The 17,413-nt window shown below is 39.7% G+C and overlaps 1 protein-coding gene across 7 annotated transcripts in view; it reads left to right on the top strand.

Annotated features, from left to right (window-relative positions):
• Positions 1–8,929, top strand: part of BICD1 (BICD cargo adaptor 1) — a 133,744-nt gene extending 124,815 nt beyond the window's left edge. For 4 of the 7 annotated variants that reach the window (XM_081331438.1, XM_081331435.1, XM_081331434.1 and 1 more), the window contains 2 exons: positions 112–187; positions 7,515–8,929. In XM_081331438.1, the coding sequence (XP_081187564.1) occupies positions 112–187; positions 7,515–7,599 (161 nt within the window). In that variant the 3' untranslated portion in view covers positions 7,600–8,929. Of the gene's footprint in view, positions 1–101; positions 188–1,482; positions 1,657–7,514 lie in introns of all 7 variants that reach the window. The other 3 variants (XM_081331433.1, XM_081331437.1, XM_081331436.1) reach the window with 3 other exon arrangements.
• Positions 8,930–17,413: the final 8,484 nt, after the last annotated feature.

The raw sequence follows: 17,413 nt of genomic DNA, 5'->3' as shown, positions 1-17,413 counted from the left end.
AGCATGCATTCCTCACTAAATCTCTTCTACCACCTGCCTTGTGTGTTTATTACTTACTAACCTTTTGTGTCATCTCTTTGTATATATGCCTAATTTATCAGTCTCTTGTAGATTGTCAGCAGCCTGCTGCCTCACTACCGCCACACGGCTCACAACTAACCAGGAGGCAACGCTGCCAGACTGTCAGGTAATGTTCTGCTAAATCTCCTTTCTTCACCTTTTGGCTTTCTCTGCATGCTATGTAGGGATTCTCATCACCCCTGCATCTATTACTCCCAACCCTAATCTCTACTCTGTCTTCCAACTGGCTGCTATCAGTATGTTTGGCAGACCCTTAAAACAAACCAACAGAAAAAGCAAATTAAAATGAATCAAATTTAAAGTTTTGTAATTGATGTGGAAAGATTACTTGTGGTGTGGTGTTCAAGCAGTTAATCATACCTGCATGACTGCAGGGATCATGCAACAATATGTATTAACACATCATGCTTAAAGAAGGTAATATCACTGGACAATAGATAAAATTGCAAAACTTAAGCCATTTCTTTTGTAGACTTGCCTGCACCACTACAATATTCACATGCAGACTACCAAAAACAAAGATGTTAAGTCTACGAATCTGTGGGTAGCAAACAGATTATAGGAAGTCTTCAACTTATGATCAAATTGGGACCAAAATTTCTGTTGCTAAGCAAGGTGATTGCTAAGTGATTTGCACCCTATTTTATGAGCTTTTTTTTAAGTGAATCTGGATTCCCCAAGTGACTTTACTTATCAGTAGCCAACAGGGAAGGTCTCAGATGACGATCACATAATCCTAGAATGCTGCAGCTGTTGTAAATAATACATACAGGTTGCCAAGCACCCAAATTTTGATCACATAATTGTGGGGATGTTGCAACAGTCATAAATGTGAAGACCAGTCATCAGTCACTTTTTTCAGTGCCTTGGTAACTTTGAGTGGCTGCTAAATGAATGGTTGCAAATTGAGGACTACCTGTGAAGCCGAGGCAAAAGTGTCTGCGTTTTAAAAGAAAATAGCACTGCTGTGTAGGCAAATAGGAATATACAAGGATTAGATCTGTCTTTCTCAACCTTAACCATTTTCAGATAGGTGGATTTCAACTCCCAGAATTCCTCAGCATGGCTGCCTGGAGAGAATTTTGGGAGTTGAAGTCCACAGATCTGAACATGGCCAAAGTTGAAAACAACACAGGATTAGACCATTAAATGTTTAATTTAGGAAGCTATTTAAGTAGCATCTGTGGTACATTCTGGAGCTGAGTTGAGGGGAGGAGTAAAACTGTTGGCTAGCCTTGAATCACTGGAGGAAAATGGCTGAAAGGTGATCCTCCCAAAGCTTTGCAGGGTTTATCTAGAAGTTCTGTTTAAAGTGCATTTGTCTGGTGAGATTCCTATCAATAGGCAATAAACATACCACTCTGATCAGCTTCTTGTGTTGCCTCTGGTTGTGTCTTACAGCAGGGGTCCCCAACCTCCGGGCCGTGGACAGGTACCAGTCCGCAGCATGCCAGCAACCAGTCCGCAGAAACAAGCAAAGCCCCATCCGTGGGATGCAGGCAGCACACAAAACCTCTCCCTCTCCAGTACATGGAAAAATCTTTCTCCACGGAACCGGTCCCTAGTGCCCAAAAGGTTGGGGGCTTCTGTCTTACAGCATCTTGAAGATCGGATATACATCCTTTTTCCTTTATAGGAAGCACTGTAACAGAGTGGGAAAGGAGATGCTGTGCCAATAAAGGAGAATATTTGTAGCTCAGGATTGAAATGAGGGGTCTTGGTGCTCTCTGAGCTTGGTTGTTTCTTTGCAGACCTTTCACTACCCAAGCTAAGTAACATCACCAGCACTGATGATATTGCCTAGTTTGGGTAATGAAACATCTGCAAAAAACCCAACAAAGCTCAGAGAGCACCAAGGACCCCTTGACATGCTGTGGGTGAGAAAGCTCTAAGTTCTATGCTTGGCCTCTCCAGACAGGACTGAGCTGTGGAATCGTAAAAAGCCACTGAGAGTCAGAACAGGTATGGTTTAGATTGACGGACCAGTCTGAGATGGTATTAGGCAGATTCCTATTTGCACAACATGAAGCAAATGTGGAAAGAGCCGGGTAGGGATTTCACCATGAGAAGGGATGCTGGCTTTTCCTGTTGCCCTGGCCAAAATAAACAAACTCTCAAGGGCTTGTTTGTTCCCAAACAAAATGGGATGAAAAGATTAATCCAATTGCTTTTATCCCCTCTGGGCTATAATTTTAACTGGAACTGGACTCCTGGTGACTGCTTTAAATTTGTGGGCACACCTAGATCTGAGCATGACATTTAAATGGGCTAATGCCTCCTTAAGTAACACCAGCTGCCTGCAATTAGTGCAGGTTCGCATCCCACCAGGCTCAAGGTTGACTCAGCCTTCCATCCTTCCGAGGTAGGTAAAATGAGGACCCAGATTGTTGGGGGCAATTAAGCTGACTTTGTAATAATGCCGCTTGGGGGGGGGGCAAAAGCCCTAATAAGCAGGCATATACATAGAATGAAGGCTATTGCTAAGCACATTGATTTGTGCTTAGAGTCTTCGGAGAAAGGCGGGATATAAATGGGATTAAAATAAAATAAAATAAAAAAATTGCTATATCACTAGAACTGAAGTGGAAGATGAAAGGGCCTTTTTTGTGCTTCCCAAAGCCTCAGACAGATGCACCACTGAAATCCAGTTGCATGTCAGCTTTGAAATGGGGAAGACGGGTGAGCCACAAGCCAAGCTTAAAATTGGGATTAACATTTGTTTTATTTAAAGAAAACCTGAACTCTACAAAGCCTTAAATTCCAAGCCCCATCTACATGCAAGATACAGTCCCATTATTTTGTATCATCTAGTGTATTGTGTCGCTATAATAAGCAATTAATTGTGCCTTCAGCCACCTGTACTATCAGGCCCCGTCTATTTAGGTCAGGGGTCTCCAAACTTGGCAACTTTTAAGAACTTGTGGCTGAGGAATTCTGGGAGTTGAAGTCTACAAGTCTTAAAGTTGCCAAGTAGCTGATTTAGCTACTCTCTGGTGTACTGAATTCACACTGAGCCTAATATCTGGGCTGAATAATTTTTGGGTAACATATCATCCTTTTGCCTGATAGATGCATGAGACAGAGCTCCTTGAAATTCATTGAGAGTTCTGTAGTTTACCTGCCGGACATGGTTGAAATGGTTGGTTTGAAAGGAATACAGATGCATTAACCTGTCTCAGTGTTAGATCAGGATTCACCAATCTTGACCACTGGGGTCATATGCAGTCTTTGTATGATAACAGAAGTTAGAATGATCTGTTCCTGTTGACAAAAGACCAAAACGGAAGGAAGGCAAAGTCCAGTCCATTAGTTCCCACCCATCATTAATCTTAAGAAGTGACTTCATGCCAGAAAAAAAGATATCTCCAGTCTTTATTTTAGATATGCAGGAACATGAGACAATAGACACTGTCCTCAGTGACCTTCACTGCTTTATCCATTTTTATAACAGTTAAATTAAAAACAATGCACTGATGATGTTATCTAGTTTGGTAATGAAAGGTCTCCAAGAAAACCACCAAGCTAAGAGAGCACCAAGGACCCCACAGTTGAATCCTGAGTCACAAACATTTTTTCCTATCAGCAAGAATAATTACTTTGTTAAACATTCTGTTAACAAATCATAACAAATTCTCTCCCTCCCTCACCCTCTCTCTCTCACACACACATCAATTAAACACTGCAGTTGCAACAAACTCATTTTGTTTGGCAGAGCTTGCTAGGAGAATTACAATGGTGCCCAAGGAAATGAATGCACAACAGCAAACATAATTGCACACACTCAAACAAGGAACAGTGGTGTTATAGAAAAATGGATTCTAGCTGAATGTTAAGAAAAAAAATCCTAATAATATGGAACCAGTGACAGAAAGATGGTGGGTTCCTCTTCAAACTGAAGCTGGAAAAGTCACCTGGGAAAGTATTGCAGAGCAGGATTAAAATAAAAAATCATTATGTCAGGATGGGAAATAGGCATTGCTTTCCTCTATTTCCAGCTATCTAATCAGCAAATCAGAAAAACCGCAAATTTTGCAATCTAAAAATTCAGTGACTATCTTTATTCTTATTTATTAATTCAAATAAAAGTAAAAAAAATAAGAATATGGTGTTTAGATGAGCTACACAGCAATCTTCTCCAGTCTATTGTTATCCACTCTCTTGGATTTATTTCTGAACACCATTCTAATTTTTACCTAGAAATTCAAAGCATCTGGAATGCATTGGTTGAGAAATATTATATGGAGAATTATCTTCTAGTGTTTTCTCCCCGGCCCGATTGTATGTTTTTTTTAACTTTGTCAATAAATGATACAATTAGGTACAACTTCAGGGTGCAGTACTAGTTAAACATTTTATTGTTTACTCATTTTATGAAATTGTTTGCAAAGATGCAGCAAAAATGATATGTGTATGCTCTCTACTTAATGAGTTGGAAATCTTGTTTAGAAATACTAAGATAAAGTGGCTTTATCATAATCCTTGAGGGGAATTGGACTAAAGCATTCCTTTCCTTATCTTTGTAGTAAGCCAGATTATGTTGCACAATGTTCTTGTTTAGTGATGGGATAGGAGATACTTTGTGGATAGAGTCTCTAACTATTTCCATGCTTATGTAGACCATGCCGTAAATGGAATTGATTATGTCCCATTAAGTTATCGTTGACTCTTGGAGACCACATAGTTAGATTTTTCCCCATTATGATCTGTCCCTAACCTGATTTTTTTCAGGTCTTCTCATATGTGGAAAGTTCTAAAATACTTCAAAGGATTATTTTGCTTTGAAATGTGACTTTCTAGCATGAGCTATTTCCTGCAGTTTTCCTACATGAATGCTCAGGGAAGCTTACTGCTCCAAACCTGGACAATACTGCTGCTTCAAAAATGTATTTATTTATGAAACAAATTTACACGGATATTTATCTAACTGATAGAACTCTAGGCATGATATTGAACTGCAGTCTCATTTGAGAATTTCAAAACAGTAGATTGTAAGGCATCCTATTGTTTGGCAAATGCTTTATATTTTTATCTGCACAATAGTTATATGACTATATTCCATAATTAAACTTCCAGAATCTTAGCTGTTATATAGGATTCAATCTGAGTCAGCCACAAAAAAAAAAAGGTTTATTCTTCCAAGCCCATCCTCAGGAAACTTCTCTCTCTCCAGAATGCGTGCGCTGGGCTTTTCTAGGCGTTGTATTTATATGGTGCCTGGTTTTATGTGGCTTTTTAGCTGTTCTGTTTATTATTTCAATATATTTTTTCAAAATATTTTAAGGAACTACAAAATAAGTTCTTTAGCCTACCTTGGATATGATATGACCTACTGAGAGAAGACTGTATGTTCCATCAAAATAACTTTTGGTTCCATAAGGAATGGACAGAGCCTCTTTTAGTTGTTGGGCAAGATAGCTAACTGCTCTGGAGTCACTCACCAAGCAGGCCTCAGCTAAAATATTAACTATTAACAGATATTTCATTGCTGTAATTCCATTCTGTAACACTGTATATCTGTATCTGAGAAAACCATATTTCTGCACATCACATGGTTGTGATGGAACGAAAAAGTAAGTCAGGAAAAATTAGAAAATGCAATCTGAAGCAATTTGTAAAGATACTTATTTTGTACTGTAAAATTGTTAACTGGTGTTATGTTGTTCTTGATAACTATCCTAAATTTTTTATCTTCATTTGTTTGATTTTAAAGTGCCATTAGATCATCCTTTCTCATTTGGACAAAAGCAAACTGTTACATTAATACATGTTTATTTTTTTTCTCTATTCCTTTAAACTTGCAACTTTATGGCATGTTAATTTTAGCTCTGCTAATTGTCATGTTTGTGCTTTAAAAATATTAAGTCAGTGGGAGTGTGCCCCAGACTGCTAGTTCCCTATTGATATTAGCTACTGAAAAGCAGCAAACTATTTCCATCCTTCAGTGATGGGCTAATTATGGAAAAAGAATGGGCAGGGGTTGCCTTGTGAAGAAACAAGGGTCACATACAGCTTGGGGGTTCTTCACCTGAGTCTTAAAATGGTGTGATCCATGATGTCAACTGTTTTTTCTAATGGTTAGAGTTCCTTGAAGCATGTTTTGCTGCAATAGGTCCATTTGTATTGTTTTTACTATGTAAGTGAGAAAGAAAAAAAGAAAGACAAAGAAGAGAGAAAATAGTTCCACAAAAGTATACCAACCAATACTTCAGATATATTATTTTCATGTTGCAGAATTAACATTTTGATGTTTTTATGTAATATAAAAAAAGAAATTGTTTTTAAACGCAGACGTACAGTTTGCATCCCAAAAATGCTCTAAATCAGGGGTGTCAAACTGGTGGCCCACGGACCACATGCGTCACGCACAGGCCACGCCCACCTCAGTTCTGCAAAGGCAAAAAAGTCACAATACATCACATGACACCATCGAGTTTGACACTCATGCTCTAAATAGAGGATTTGGTGCAAAAGGCTTGTTCAAATATAAAAGAGAATTTGTCAGATCACTGGATTAATCATTGAGAATTTGTTTCACTTCAACTTTGTAGTGAAGATAGTTTTGTAGTCATAAATTATCTATTTCTGCAATCCTGTTAGTTCCTAATCCATTGATACACAGTTCAGAATTATAAAATTAGGCTTAGAAATCAATGAGTTTTGTGGAACAAAATTAATGTGTGACTCAATTGCTTCTAGAAGATATCACTGCACCCATAAATGTCCTTCTGAAAAGCTGTGTCCAATAAATCCAAAATAGTGCAAATAATTTAAAATGCATAGAAATATAACATACGTACAGATCTGAAGCAGACATTTCATTTCCATGCATCCTTGTATTTTTAACATCTAATTTAAAGTGTTTTAATTTCCTCTAAAAATAATTGTTACAGGCTACAGCTGTATTATTTGGTGAACATGTTAAATCTTCCAGTGTAGAGCAGGGTCTGAAGATTGCTGGCCAAAATCTATATGTCAACAGGTGTTTCAAATAAAGCTATTTCCACTTCATAATTTTTCATAAATGATTCTGGATTGCAGTATATGGATAACAGACTTCAAAATTGTTGATACTCCTTGGAATTCTTACAACAGCAACAGCAATAAAAATGCTTATTTAGAAACATCTAATTTTGAATGTTTGGGCTAAATCATCTTTCCCATCTATTCCAAGATGGTTTAGAAGGCTGTTTAAATTAAGTTAACATCATATAATTTCTTCTGGTTTCATTGTAAATATGGCACTGATGGCTCGGTGTTTGTCTTCTATGTGCACATACGGTTACTTCCATATAATTTAAGAATTATAGGTAGATGCAGAATAATTAAAATACCATGAAGGTGCAAAGTGTCACCGTTCTCCATGATAACAGTTTTTTTCTTTGCACATTTCTAACTTTGACATGTATTTTAAATAGCTGCTTTTTTCATTCCAGTCCTGATGTAGCTCTTCCAGAAGAACAGCCACATTCCAGCTCTCAATATACCCCTGTCAGCTGTCTACTTAAGCCTCCTCCTTAACATCGTGCTTCATTTGCAATTTAAGAGTTGGGGGAAATCTAACCACATGGACTGAATTCGAGTTCTGACAGCAAAGGAACAGTTTGTATCAAGCATGACTGCCTTGTTGCTGCACCATGTACAGTCTTAACAAAGGAAGGCATGTGGAAAAGCTTAAAGCACAGTGCCCAGACTGCTGAAAATCTTCAAGGTTCCTCTGTGTACATCACCTGATCAAAACTACACAACGGAAGTCAAACTTATTCCTTCCAGTTGTTTGGCTAAAACTACTAATGTGCTGGGAACCTAGACTCCTACTGAAATAAAGCAAAGAAAGTACAGTACAAATCTTATTTTGCTCATTCAGCTCAAGCTACTGACTCCATGTTTCTTTCTGAGGTTTAAATAGCATTTTATTTTATTTTTTCCTGACATATTTGCACCAAAAATATGGTTATTAGAAATGACGCATTGATGGATTTCTTCCACTTTTTTTAAAGTAATATAGAGATAATTTACATTGAGATTTGTTTTTTTTCCCCAGTTAGGATATGTTTTTATTTTTAAATTTAAAGATGTATATATTTTATTTGGAGATAGTTCACCTTGGGCAAAATACAGCCCGGTGTTGGTTTGTTTTATTGCACAACATTGTAGAAGATACATTGAAATGAATGTGTACTTGGGGGGGGGGAATGTAGAGGAAGTTGGGTGTGCCAAAATTAAAATAAATAGGCACACAATGAAGCACTTAAATTGCATTGATTTCAACAGAATTCTGGCATGCCTGATTTTCTCTGAACTGTGTCTTTTGACTGGTACTACAGCACTCAGCTGCATTGGCATTGTTTACATAGTTGTTTTATACAATACTGTATTAGCTGCTGGTTCCTTTATATCAGGGGTGTCAAACTGCCAGCCCGCAGGCTGGTTGCATCATACGGAGGCCGTGCCCACCTCAGCTCCAGCAATGCAAAAAAGGCACGATACGTCACGACACGTCACATGACATGGCAAGTTTGACACCCATGCTTTATACCTTCAATCTGATTAAGCCTGAAAAGGGGTTTTATTGAAAAATATATGTATAACTGTTTCCTTGTGCTTATTTTTGTGTTTCAGGGTATCATTTTGTTTTAAAGATCCTTCCTTTTTTTTCTGGGCAAGTTAATGACTTGGTGCTTTTTTTTCTGTTTTACTGTTTGGTATCCAGACAAAAGAAAACAATTCAAATGAACTTGAAGTAAACATACTATATTTTTATGATAATTGAAAAGTGCAGGATGCATTTCGCTTTACTCCCAAATCCAGTATTATCAGACTAGGGCAGTGATGGTGAACCTTTTAGAGACCAAGTGTCCAAAAAACGGTCCCACCCACCTGCCCCCGCTCCACCCCGTCCCATCTGTTCTGCCCCCACACTGGCCCCGCCCATCCACAGGGCCACCCACTGCCTCCACAGATTGCCCAGACGGTCCAGCAGCAGCATCTGTGCGCGACGGGGCATGAGGGTGGAGTCTTGTCCCGGCTGCCCGGCTGCCATGTCCTTGGCTGTGCTGCTCCACGCGGGCTGTGCTCAGGGGCGACTCTCCGGGGGGGCTGATGGTGAGGAGGGGGGCCACAGGGGGAGGTGAGGCTGGGGCAATGTTGCGAGTGCCCACAGAGAGGGCTCTGAGTGCCGCCTCTGGCACTCGTGCCATAGGTTCGCCACCACTGGACTAGGGCCTTCCTTTGGTAAAATCAAGTGGGGTGGAATATCAGATGATCAAAATTAGTGCATTTGGTGGTGAATTGAGCAAAGGAAGTGGGATCTGTATCTTGGATTGAAGAACATAGTTTTAGATTCTTGCTTTTAGAGATGTCAGCAATTTTTATTCTAGCCCATTCCATAACAAATAACTCAGGTCAGAGCACACAGGTTGTTTCTGCATGGCTTGGCGTTCTTTCTTCAAGTATTTCTCCAATAAATTTGAGAAATGCTGGGTATGAAAGAAAAAGAAGGATAACTACATTGTTTTGCACAATGCTCAGAAGAAAGATGGCTTACTTGCAAGATTTCAAGTTATTATTTTGGGCTTTCTGCTGGGTCTCTCAGTTATACTGTTACCAATTTCTCCTGTTGGTGGAATTCTTATTCTGAGTCAGATAGCCTTAATACATTATAACAAGGAAGAGCTAAGTAGATCCAGGTCTCTTCGTTCCATCTCTGCAGTGCTGATAAGAATTAAAAGACAGAAATCGTAAGATATCTGGGGAAATCATCCATTCTGAAAGATATCAGATCATCTGGAGTGACTTGACATCAACCCCCCCCCCCCAAAAAAAATCTTAAAGAAAATGCTCCTTCTTAGAATACATACCAAAAAGGGGGAAGAAGGGGGATCTTCAGCCAAGGGAACTATGAAGTTTAAGCAGTCATCTTTGTGCCTAAAAATAAATATCATTGAAAACAAGGTGCTAAAAACAGGATAAGCCTAATCAGCAATTGTTGTAATGTGGAGCAGTTGAAGTTTTGCCAAGAGACAGTGGTTTAAGTTACCAATGAAATCCACAAACTTGAAAGCAACCTCCAGTGTCCTAGTGACAAATAGCACGATAGGGAATTGACTAGATGGAAATAAATGACCTCCATGCGACAGTCCAAATGATGCATAGCTCTGTTGCTAGAACTGTAGGAGCTAATGGCTCTCATTTAGTGTGCTTCCATGTTGCTTCTCTTGTGCTACATTGAGCAATTAAATGCTTCACTTCACGTTCATATCTAGCAAGGGAATATTTCAGCATCTCCTAGGGTTGCCATTGCCAACTTTGCATTGGGTTATATTGACTGTTAGTCATCGAGCAGAAGTTTGTGGCTGAATTGAGAGTTCCTCAAGATTACCAGGAACTTCAACCATTCATCTCACTTTAACAGTCATCCTAAACTTGATAATGTTGTTTTTGAACAAGTGTGATTTCCATCCAGGAACAGAAGTTGCAGCTAATACTGGTGAACAATGAAAAGAGTCCTATGGAGAGTTTTGTTGTAGTTTTACTTGTGGATAATGCAAATTAATTTATGCATGTTGTTTTGCAAGAGAGAAGCACATGATTTCTTAGCCAGTGAAATCAAAAGGCCTTAAAAGTGCTTAGAAATGATTGGATCATACCTTCACTTTGATTTGTATTCTATTAAAAATGATTTCAACTGACCTAATGTATACCTCAGAATAACTGTTAGATCAAACTGTCCATGTAACTGAGCTGTGACTATAGGTCCTACAACATATGCTATGCTATAGTGGCTAATCTCATTCTTGCCTTTTTTGGTACTATATTTTGCAAAAAATATATATATATTTAAGTAATATCAGGCTGCAGTCCTATGAATGCTCACTTTAGGAAAAGTTGTGCTGAAAAGTAAAAAAAAAATGGAATTGCTCGAACATAAATTTCACTTACCGCTGTACAAATTATGGGCTCATACCTGAGTAACTGTGCTAAAATATCAGGTTCTTTTTTTAATATGGGTTATACTTCATAGCTGGAAATAAACCTTTATTATCTTCATGAAATGTCCAGAGTATTCAAAATACTGGAAATACACTATAGTCAGCCATATCTCCCAAGCCTTTCTTTTTAAAATTTTGGTGGATAATTTTAGACATTTGAATATTGAAAGTATGGGTCCAGTCCAGAGATAGGCAAGCATACATTTTCCAATTCAAATCTAGAAACAGATGAGAAAGACAGTACATTCACAATACGAAGAGCGATGAGGGAAGAGAGTCTGCTATGTATTTTGCACATATGTGCACACATTTAAATTGGCTTAGCTGGACATGGAAACATCCAACATCAATTTTCAATGAGTTAAGATTTGGACTTTTGTGCAGTTTCATTTTTTTCTTGTCTGTAGCAGGGTGAATTTGTGTATTAAAAAAGGAAACATCCAGATTTTTTACTGCTATGTCAAGTGATGAAAACTCAAGATCTAGAAAGTTCTCAAATGAGAAAAATGACAGAATATTACAAAGAAAATAACAGTATTCAGAAGGCCTTTTAGTAAAAAAAAACATAGTTATTCGTTCTTTGGAAGGAATCTTTTAGTAATGGAAAAAGTCCAAAAGGGAGTATTTTCTAAACGTGATTATACAGTACTCTACCCAACCTTTTTTTTGCTTAATTGAACTTTACTGGAATTAATTACATAGGACTAAGCCTAACTGCACAGCTGGAGAGGAGTAAATCTTTTATTGTGGGGGTCTAATGTTATCCTTTTATCAGTAAAGCCAATAAAGCCTCAAGTTGTTACCTAATCTCTAAGAAAGGTATATATGATTTTCTAATTGATTCTTTTATTTCATGATTTCTACAGCTATTCCATTTTTTTAATTATCTTTCCTTCCTTATGAAATATTTGTTTTAATGTTCCAAGTGCTGAGTTGCTTCATTAAAAGCACAGTGATTTTCTTCCTTATATCTTGTCTTAAAAATTATATTTTGTTCTTCAGGTTTTTCTCCAATTTTCTATCTGTTAAAGCTAAACGAGACAGAGTACTCAGAATGTTTCTGGCATTTGACTTTTTTAAAAAAATTATCCTGTGTATAAAATTTAAAAAAGCAATTAATTGCATTGGCCTCAGGGCAGAATGCATCTGAATATGCAATATAATAAAAAGCTTGCATGACTTAATTTCATTTACCCTTTTCAATCATCTATAATAAAGCTAGAGGATTTTTATTTCATGAAGATTTCTCTTTCCCTTTTCCTGCATATTGGAAATGCAAGGCCAGTATAACTTTGTGAAGAGCCATATTACCTAAGACTTCCATCTATTTTAATTTCCCTTCTACAGAGCTCTTGAAATCCTCTCTATTAAATTGGAAGGCAACATGGTGATAACTGACAACATACAAAAGAAAAAAAAATAGATGTGTATTACTGTGATTGTTGCTGTGTTAATTTGCTATAAGACTCTGGATGTATAGGGGTCTTGTTTTTCAGATAGCATCTTTACATAAAAATATATCTGCTGCTCTTTATTATGGGGCAGTGTGATGGCTCAACAACCCAGGTTTGAGATCTGAGCGTTGTGTGATGCAGTGAGCTCCCGTCTTCGCCTAGCTCCTGCCCACCTAGCAGTTTGAAAGCAAGCAAATGCGAGTAGAGAAATAGGTACCACTTCCGTGGGGAGGAAACAGTGTTCTGCAATGTCATGCTGGTCACATGACCATAGAAACATCTTTGGACAGCACTGGGTCAACAGCCCTTGAAATGGAGATGAGCACCACCCCTACAGTCGGTTATGACTAGGAGAGTAAAGTCTGCGGGGGCTCCTTTTCTGTCCATTATTATGCACTAAAAAAAAACAACAACAGCAGTGGCAAGTTTTTATATTTTGCAGTATAAATCACTTATTTTGTTGAAACCTTGAGTTCATTATTAAAACTGTTTTGAAATTTGTCACAAGTGTTTGATACCAAGTGGAATAATTCTGCTAACCAGCTATGTGAGTTTGATGAGGGGGAGAAATAAAAATAATCTAGCTTTTAAAAATTTATTCATGGGTATGGCTTTGTGTACCATATCTCTGATTAAATGGAAGTGCACCCTCACTAGTTTTTGATCCTGCATTTCAAACCTTTTGGTTTGACTGTTAAAGGATTAATTCAACCGTCCCTTTGTTCAAAATACTTTAAATCCTGATGTTTTGTGACTTTTGTAATCTCTGAATGTTTCCCTTTGCATGAATGTTTCTTAACTAATCGACCACACACACAAAAATGTATTGTGTTATATTCCAAATGGTTTTGAAATGCTGGTGAAGTTTGTGTTAAACATGATTGTATACTTAAATCTGCCTGCTGTGGAGGTTGGCTATTTCTAAACGGAAATGATACTGTTATAAAATTTTGAGGTTGAATGATTATTTCTAGATGGTGAAAACAAATAGATGTGCTCAATGATTTAAAGATTGAATGTTAGGAATTCTTGTGTTGCAACCACTGGTTTTAAGGAAAGTATATTGACTAATTCTCAATTCCAGAACCATGTGCTTATGAAACCTCTTGATATAATTCAGGTTGAATAGACACTCCAGAACTGAATAAATTAAATTAGGAGCTTATATATGATTCTTACTTACATCATTATGTCCAATTTAAATTATGATGTAATGCATAAGTATCCCACTAAATAAATGGGTCATTTTTTGTTCACCGAACTGTGCTGTCCCTGCTTTGATGAATTCCTACATATTCATGAGCTCTCTGCCAATGGAAGGAACATCTATGCAGAAATCCAGAGGACATCAGAATTCACAAGAAATTTGCAATACCTCACCAGCTAATATTTGCAAATCTCATTTGTTCTATTTTTACTAGTTTCAGATATGTAACCAGAAAAATATATGGCATATATTTAATTGCTCCATTTTTCAGCTGATAGACAGATGAAGTCCAGATCAAGCCACAATCAAAATAATCTTGACGGGGACAGATTAAACATAGCCTGAATGTTGTTTAGACAAACCCCTCATCTCCTTCTCCTGAGCTCATGTAATGCAGGTTCCTCTTGCAAGGAATCCGCTTTTTCTTGCGCAGGAGAAAATGGGGAGGAATTGTTTTCCATCAAAAGGCAGGACTTCAGCAGAGTGTTGAATTTTTCCTTTTAGTCTCTTCCTTATCTGGCCAGCTGGAAAGAACAGTAAGCAAAATCCAGCCCTAACCCCATATTATTACTTTAAATATAGCAATAGCATTTAGACTATTTAGATGGCCTTGCAGCCATCTCTAAGCGGTTTACTGAGTCAGCATATTGCCCCCAACAATCTGGGAACTCATTTTACCATCCTCGGAAAGATGGAAGGCTGAGTCAACCTTGAGCAGGTGAGAATCAAACTGATATATATCTGTATCTGTACCTATATTTATGTCTCTATATATCTATATCTATATACATATACATACATACATACAGATATATATTTCTCTCTCTCTCTCTCTCTCTCTCTCTCTCTCTCTCTCTCTCTCTCTCTCTCTCTCTCCCAGCAAACAGCTCCAGCAACTACTCTCACCCTCTACCCCTCCCTGCCTGGCCTGTTTCAACCAAACAGCTCCAGCAACTACTATCCCTCCCCCTCTCATCCGGCTTGCCTGTAACAAAGCAAAAAAAGCAAATGCAAAAACCCCAGCTTCTTACTCTCTCTTCGATCAGAAACCCCAGCTTCTTACTCTCTCTTCGATCAGCTGGCTCAGAATGGCAAGCTCCACCAAACCTTCTCTCTTCCTCCCTTCTATTGGCTTCCTCCTCCTTTTTCTTCCCTCCTCCAAGCCACGCCCCACCACCAGACCCATGGCAGCTCCTCATCTTCCTGCCTAATCAGCAGGGTTCCTGCAAAGCCTCTCAGCTGGTCTCATTCGCACCCCAACTCTGCTACATATGGAATAAGACCTGTACTGACAACAAATTTAATTCTAGCCAAGTTTTCCCTTCTGTTTATTAAATATATTGGTGCATTCTCAAGTTCATGGCAGACCCAGTTGAATGCTTGTCCTGAATACTTGACTTATGAGGTTGTGTGTTTTGCACAAGAAAACCAAAGAAACAAAGGCTACTGCAGTGGTTATTTTGTCTAAAATCCCCACCATCTATATCAGTGTTTTTCAACCTCAGCAACTTTAAGATAACTTTGATACATACTTGGTGGGAAATTCTGGTAGTTGAAGTCCATACATCTTAAAAGTTGCTGAGTATGGGAAGCACTGATCTATATGATCACTGGGATTTAGCTTCTCTCACTCTTCTGTTTCACCCCATCACATTATGACTCAGGTGCTGGATTTGAACAACACAGGAAGTATTTACATGACCTGGGCTTTACATCAACGAGACCTCCCTTTCTCTGTGCCTCTGTGACATTTGGACAGGGTCAGGCTGGGAAGGGTTGAAAGAAAAAATGGGGGATCTACTACTGTGGGGGGTGGGGGTGGAAGAAAGTGAAGTAATAAACACTGGGAGCCAGTTTTGTGTAAGGCATCAGGCTAGAAACCAGGAGACTGGTGAGTTCTAGTCCTATTTTAGATACAAAGCCATTTGGGTGACCTTGGGCCAACCACTTTCTCTCAGCCCTACTTAGGAAGCAATGGCAAACCACCATTGAAAAAAATTGCCAAGAAAATAGCAGGGACCTCTGTAACTTATAGTTTACTACATTTTATCAGCTCAGCTAATTGTGGATTATTTGATAAACCAAGATTAAACCATCATGGCTTAGCATAAAACTGCAGAGCTTTTGCCAATTCAAGAACTATCCCTGGCTTTGCATACACTAAAAGTGGGTTTAAGACTACAAATTAACTCCTTAATTCCAATCTGTTCAACTCTGCCCCATTCCCCCCCCTTTTTTTTATACCCTGGTTTAAGGACCAAGTGTGAACCCAGGCAGAAAATCCCTGGTCAATAAGCTTATACTGCTCCTCCCTCAAACAGGATAAACTAAATACCTAACCATATTAAATACTTAACTGGTAATCTCCTCCCACATATCCCAATAAACATCAGCCTTTCTTAGGGCTGATTACTGTTGAATTTAAAGGCTGTGTTCGAGCTACATGTTCTGCTAAAGTACAGATAGTCCTTGATTTACAACAGTTCATTTAGTGACTATTTGAAGTTAAAACAGCACTGGGAAAAACTGACTTATGACCCTTTTTCACACTTATGACCATCGCAGCATTCCCCATGGTCACGTGATCAAAATGCAGGCACTTGGCACTCCGGTTCATGTTTACAATGGTTGCAAGGCTTCCTGGGGTCATGCAGGGTCACCTTTCCGCAACCTTCTTACAATCAGCCAGTGGGAAAGCCAGATTGATTTAACCACTGTGGCAAGAAAGGTCACGAAATGGGGAGGAGCAAAGCCAGAGCAAAACTTTCCTAAGTTGAGGAGGTGGGGGAACAGCGGGGCCGTCTTTGACTCACCTCCCCCATTCCAAAGTGAGAACTCTTGGAGCAGGGGGGTCTTCAAACTTGGCCCTTTTATGACTTGTGGACTTCAACTCCCAGAATTCCTCAGCCAGGCACGCTGGCTAAGGAATTCTGGGAGTTGAAGTCCACAAGTCATAAAAGGGCCAAGTTTGAAGACCCCTGTAACTTGGAGCGCTTAGAACAGGCGCGCACCTTCCGCGACGGTCAGGTAACCCTAAAACCAGGTACGCGCGTACCTTGGGCGCAGGCGGGGACTCCGAGGCTTCCGCCCCGCTTCCTCCACCCGCCGGGAGGGCGGGGTCTCTCTCGGGGCCAGAGACGCGCGGCGCAAGGAGACTTCGCGGCCGACCGACGCCGGGCGGGGCCAGGAGGCGGCTGCGAGCCTTGGAAGGTTGAGGCGAACTCAGTCAGCCGGCCAAGCGCGCGTTGCTGGGCGCCGGTAGGATGCGCTCCGGGTAGGGGGCCGAGGAAAGGGCAGTTTCGACACGGGCGCCAGTTGTTGGCTTGTTGAGGAGAGAAGGCGAGATGAACGGGGCCGAAAGCATCAATTTCAGGCGGATGGCCATCCGTAGGAAATCCAGCCCCAGCTTGCACAGCTCCGCTTTCGTCTTCCAGAGCCCCGCCGCCGCTTCGCTTCAGACCCCCACGGCGCTCCCGAGGGGAGTGGGACCGGCGGCGGCGGCAGCAACAGGTACACTTCCCGCTGGCTCTCCGCCAGGTCTCGGCCTTTCCTTTTTTCTCCTGGAGCTCTGCCCGCCACTTGCGGGTTTAAGGTCGCTTTGCGATAAGAAAGAAAAGTCGCTGAGGCGAAGAAAGCGCCCGGGGGCGAAATTCCAACGAAGTCCCTTCCTCCCCTGACTTTTC

The sequence above is a fragment of the Vipera berus genome, assembly GCF_964194415.1.
Source record: "Vipera berus genome assembly, chromosome: 6".
NCBI lineage: Eukaryota > Metazoa > Chordata > Lepidosauria > Squamata > Viperidae > Vipera > Vipera berus.
This window is presented reverse-complemented; position numbering and strand designations above follow the sequence as displayed.